Raw genomic sequence first — 6,000 nt, 5'->3', positions numbered from 1 at the left:
AGTCTTTCCCAGCATAAGGGTCTTTTCCAATGAGTCAGTTCTTTGCATCAGGTGTCCAGACCCTTTTGATGTTTATAGTGTTTAGCTTTAACTTATCCAAGTCTACCTTCAAGTAACATTATACTACTTCACATGTAGTAGAGAACCGTACAACAAAGAGTACACTTTCACCTCCTTACTTCTGGCCTTTGAAGTATTACTGTCATACATTTTATTTCTACAGTTGTTTTAAGCTGCAGGATTCATTGTTTATACTTTTTCCTTCAAACATTGTTATCTTCTAAATATATTTTATAAATAAGAAAATCATTTTTGTATACTACCTATATATTTAATACTTCCAGTGCATCCCATTCCTTTCTTTTTTTTAAATTTAAGTTTATTTATTTTAATTGGAAGCTAATTACTTTACAATATTGTACTGGTTCTGCCACACATCAAGATGAATCTGCCATGGGCGTACACATGTTCCCCATCCTGAACCCCCCTCCCACCTCCCTCCCCATACCATCCCTCTGGGTCATCCCAGTGCACCAGCCCCAAGGATCCTGTATCGAACCTGGACTGCCAATTCATTTCTTATATGATATTATACATGTTTCCATGAGGTGGATGAAACTGGAACCTATTCCTTTCTTTATTTTATTTTTTTTAATTTTTGAAAAATATTTTATTTTCTTTTTTCTTTTTCTTTTTACTTTATTTTACTTTACTGGATAAGAAAGCTGTGGTACATATATACAATGGAGTATTACTCAGCCATTCCTTTCTTTAAATGTGCATTTCCATCTGATATCTTTTTCATTCTTACTGAAAGACTTTAACTACTGGAAGTCTTTCTTAAAGACTTTAGTTGAAAGTCTTTAAGACTTTCTATTTCTTTTGATAGAAGTTACCTGTCTTTCTACTTTTGAATAGCTGAAAAGATCTTTATTTCACTATCTTTTTTAGAGCTCTTTTTGCAGAGTGCTAAATTCTGTTTAAACATTTTATAAAAGAATTTCTTCAGTTCTTTAAAGATGTTACTCTACTGTTTTCTGTATTCACATTTTTTTTAAGAGAACTCATTTTTTTTGAAAGAATGTACAAGAGTCATTCTTTGAGATTTTCTTTTTATCAGGGTTTTTAAAAATTTTTTTAATTTATTTTTTAATATAAATTAATTTATTTTAATTGGATTATCAATGTTTTTAAGCATCTTGATTCGGATGTGTTTTATTTTTTGTATGCGCCTTTTCTATGGGGTTTGTGGTGCTTCTTGGTCTGTGGGTTTATAATATTCTTCAATTTTGGAAGATAGTAATTTGTTCCTCAAATATTTTTTGTCCCTTACTTTGTTCCTCCTCGCTTTCAGCAACTCCAGTCACATTTATCTTAGAATGCTTAAAGTTGTTCTGCAAGTCACAGTTTCTCTTCTTTTTTTTCAAATTCTCAAGCTTCTAATCTTTTTTCTACAATCCCTTCTTATTCTTAGCAATGCATTTTTCATCTCACATGTTATATCTTTCATTTCTAGAAGTTCAGTCTACATCTTTTTAAAGAATTATTTTGCAAAGAATAAGTATTATAAATATCAGTGAAATCAATAACACTTGTTGATGTTTGCAAAAAAAATCATGTATTTCCTTCAAATATACACCTTCTTCTGCTGTCTTGAACATGGGATACAATTGTAATCACACTTTAATGTCCTTGCCTACTAAGTGTGCCATTTGAGATGTTTCTGAGTTGTTGTTGATTGATTTTTTCTTATTTATGGATTGTGAATTTTTGCTTTTTATTTTTAAAATTATTTATTTATTTTTGGCCCTACTGGGTCTTTGTTGCTGCCTGGGCTTTTCTATAGTTGTGACAAGCAGGGGCTACTCTCTGGTTGCAGTGTGCAGGTTTCTCTCTCTCTCTCTTTTGTTTTTTTTTGCGGTGGCCTCTCTTCTTGCAAAAAATGGATTGTAGGTTGCGTGGGTTTCACTGCTTGTGGCTCCTGGGCTCTAGGGCACTGGTTCAATAGTTGTGGCACACAGGCTTAGTTGCTCGATGGCATGTGGGATCTTCCTGGTTCAGGGATCAAACTCATATCTCCTGCAATAGCAGGTGGAGTCTTTATACTGAGCCAGCGTGGAGGCCTCTATCAGGAAAAATCCTGATAATTTTCATTGGGTGCTAGGCATTGTGACTTTTGCTTTGTCTGTGTTTTATATTAAAAAAGTATTCTTGATCTTGTTCCATAACTTATGTAACCTGGAAATATTTTCATTATTTTGAAACTTACCTTTAAGTTTGTCTGGTTAGACCAGACAGCCTTTAATGTAGGCTTAATTTTTTTTCCCACCACCCAGGCAATACCCATCTGAGTATGCTACGTGGTGCTCTAGGTATTACAAGGTTTTGCTCCTCTGGTGGAAATACCAACTCTTTTCAGAGTTGGTACTGTGACCGTTTGGAGATTTTCTCATCACCTCTCTTTATGCAGTTCTCTCCCTGTCCTCAGGTAATTTCATTGCAAGTGTGTATTGATTAGTATACAATCTATACTGGAGAGACTCTGGAGAGACCCAAGAGGTACCCTTATTTCCACCAATTCCCATTTCTTTCTGCTCATTTCTGGAATGTTGCCAGACTTCACTATATTCTCACACCCGTGCTTCATCCTGGAAGCTCAATAGAGATTGTAAATGGAGCATTAAAACATGTACTTCCTGTTTCCCCTCTCAAGGATTGCTGTCCTTCACTGTCTACTATATACTATGTGAAACCTTTTGTTACATATTTTGCCTAGTTTTAAAATCACTTAATGTGAGAGTATTACCCTAGGCCCTCTTATGTCATTTTAACCTGAAGTGGACATTCAGACTATTTGCTTTTTGCTACAACACTGGAGTGCACAAAGAAAGAGCACAAAGAAAGATTCCAGGGGCAGAGATAATTGCCTGGGATAAGATCTCTAAGAATATTTTTGTTTCATTAAAAGAAAGTGAAAGTGAAATTGCTCAGTCTTGTCCAACTCTTTGCAAACACATGGACTGTAGCCTAACCAGGCTCCTCTGTTCATGGAATTATCCAGGCAAGAGTATTGGAGTGGGTTGCCATTTTCTTCTCCAGGTGGTCTTCCCAACCCAGGGATCAAACCCAGATCTCCCACATTGCAGGCAGACACTTCACCATATGAGCCACCAGGGAAGCCACATTTCATTAAAAAATTTCTCCAGATCCATACATTCTCTGAAAGTTCATATGTCTGAGAGCCTTATCTGAGCACAGAAGGATGAGAAAATGCAGTACTGATGTCTAGATGTCCTTAATATCTGGTTATTGTTGTTTTGCTGGTAAGAAAGCCCTTGTTAGTGAAATGTCATCTCCAACTTCTTGAAACGTCCTTAAAATAAGGGGAAGCACCCTTCTTTGTTCTTTTCTTCTTCTCGTTAGTTGTATTGGAATGATAGATACACCTTGAGCAGCCGTTTTGTACCCTGAGGAGCCATGTGTTGTAGTGGAAGAGCAAACTGAAAGATGTCTGGCTTCTAATGACATTGTAAAGCAACATACCACATAATTTCTTCTTTAAACCTTTGAAATTTTTTTGTTGGTAAAAGCAAAAATAAACTTATTTCAGCCATTGCTATTCTGAATATTCCATAATTCTTAATTGAAGCTCACTCTAGAAAAGCCACATATGGGAGGAAAAAGAAGGGGCAGACACTTGTGTGTCTGAGCAACTCATTAGTCAAGGACGGTATTTTTTCATATACTTCAACCATGTCTCTAAGATCTCGGGTTATATGAAGATAATTGTTGTTTTTCAGTTGCTAGGTTGTGTCCGACTCTTTGTGACCCCACAGACTGCAGCACGCCAGGCTTCTCTGTCCTTCACTATCTCCTGGAGTTGGCTCAACTCATGTCCTTTGAGTTGGTGATGCCATCCAACCATCTTGTCCTCTGTTGCCCAGTTCTCCTCCTGCCCTCCATCTTTCCCAACATCAGGGTCTATTCAAATGAATCGGCTTTTCGCATCAGGTGGCCAAAGTATTGGAGCTCCAGCTTCAGGATCAGTCCTTCCAATGAATAGTTTAGGATTGGCTGGTTTGATCTCCTTTCAATCAAGGGACTCTCAAGAGTCTTCTCCAGCACCACAGTTTGAAAGCATCAATTCTTCCTTGCTCATCCTTCTTTATGGTCCAGCTATCACATCTGTATATGACTACTGGAAAAACAGTAGCTTTGACTGTATGGACCTTTGTCAGCAAAGTGATGTCTCTGCTTTTTAATAGACTGTCTAGGTTGGTCATAGCTTTCTTTCCAAGGTGTAAGTGTGTTAATTTCATGGCTGCAGTCATTGTCCATGGTGATTTTGGAGCCCAAGAAAATAAAATCTGTCACCATTTCCACTTTTCACCCTTCTGTTTGCCATGAAGTGATGGGACTAGGTGCCATGATTTTAGTTTTCTGACTGTTGAGTTTTAAGCCAGCGTTTTTACTCTCCTCTTTCACCCTCATTTAGAGGCTCTTTAATTCCTCTTAACTTTCTGCCATTAGAATGGTATCGTCTGCATATCTGAGGTTGTTGATATTTCTTCTGGCAATCTTGATTCCAGATTGTATTTCGTCCAGCCTGGCATTTCTCATGATGTACTCTGCACATAAACTAAATAAACAGGGTGAAAATATGCAGCCTTAATGTACTCCTTTCAAGAGCATACTACTGTCTTAATAACACATTCATATATATTATCTAGTTTGAACTTTTCAGCACTATTAGTTAGCTAGGGTAGAGAACATGGTACCATTATAACCGTGAAAAGCTAAACTTTGAATGGTGCAGTATCTGCAATAAACACTCAACTAGTTAGTAGGAAAGATAGGATGAAGCTCTGCTCTTCTACATCAACTCCAGTTCATCTTCCTAGATTATGATCTTTTGAAAGATCTGTCCATTAATGATGGAATTTTCTGTAGAACAGTGGAGGTAGGAAACATGAAGAAGCTACTGGATTCTGACTATTTTATTTACCATTTCAGCAAAAGGGTGAACCATGGATGATGTTAACAGGACTGAGACTGGAAATGAAGAGACAGGAAGATGGAAAAACTTTAATTCTTGGATTAAATACTACTTCAACTATGAATGCTATATGACTTTCCTTAATGGCTGCTACAGTTGCGAATGGCAAGCCCAACAGAAGAAAAAAGCTAGACGTCCACTCTGCTGCTGCTCTTTGGTATATGAGTCGGGAGGGAGATGGACCACACTTTCTTAGATACGGCAAAGTGTGTATTCTCTCCTTGAGAGAAGTGCTATATAGTGTGCATGTCTCTGTGTGTGTATGTCTACAAACACAGTCATGCATCATGTTTAATGGATCAAAAATAAATTTATTTAGAAAGTGATCAGAATTAGATAGGGAAAGAATGGAGAATGGCAGAAGAAATGATACTGGAGGAGTCAAAGGGCTTAGTATATTTTAGGTGGAGTGGAGGATATGAATGGAGAAGTGACTCCATGAACAGCAAATGGAGAAGTGACTCCATGAACAGCAAAATGATAGCTAACATTTATTGAGTGTTAATTGTATGCTGAGCCCAGTTTTAAGCCAATCGGAAGTGAATGTAGAGAGAGAATGGGACAGATGTTGTGTGGTTTTAAGAATTTGACGTCTGCCATGTAGGAAATAGTCCCTAAATTAAGATCGGGGTAAAAAAGAATCCCTAAATATTTTAAGCTTCTAATGTTGCCCCCGCTGTGTTTTGGAATGGTTTCACATGGAAGATGCAACAAAAGGTACAAGAGTAATGCAGGGAGATGTCTTTGCCTTCAAATAGAAAGCAACAGCAATATTCAAGGTAAAGCTGATGGTGTTCTGGATTAGCATCATAATGACAAAAGTGGAGAAGAGCAAATTGATTGAACAGATATTTATTACTTAAGGATGATGTACTAAGTCATAAGAGAGCTATACAGAAGGACATACAGTGAAAGAAGGGAGGCTTCCTGGGAAAGATGCCATT

The 6,000-nt window shown here is 37.2% G+C and overlaps 1 protein-coding gene across 1 annotated transcript in view; it reads left to right on the top strand.

The window, feature by feature from the left end:
• The first annotated feature begins 5,027 nt into the window (after positions 1 to 5,027).
• The window catches only part of LOC138083518 (glycerophosphodiester phosphodiesterase domain-containing protein 4-like), a 104,939-nt gene continuing 103,966 nt past the window's right edge, over positions 5,028 to 6,000 (top strand). The window contains exon 1 of the mRNA XM_068977378.1: positions 5,028 to 5,213. Coding sequence (XP_068833479.1) covers positions 5,028 to 5,213 — 186 coding nt within the window. The remainder of the gene's footprint in view (positions 5,214 to 6,000) is intronic.

This window comes from Capricornis sumatraensis, chromosome 8 (assembly GCF_032405125.1).
Source record: "Capricornis sumatraensis isolate serow.1 chromosome 8, serow.2, whole genome shotgun sequence".
Classification (NCBI taxonomy): domain Eukaryota; kingdom Metazoa; phylum Chordata; class Mammalia; order Artiodactyla; family Bovidae; genus Capricornis; species Capricornis sumatraensis.
The sequence above is the reverse complement of the archived record's forward strand: the minus strand, read 5'-3'. Positions and strand labels throughout refer to the sequence as shown.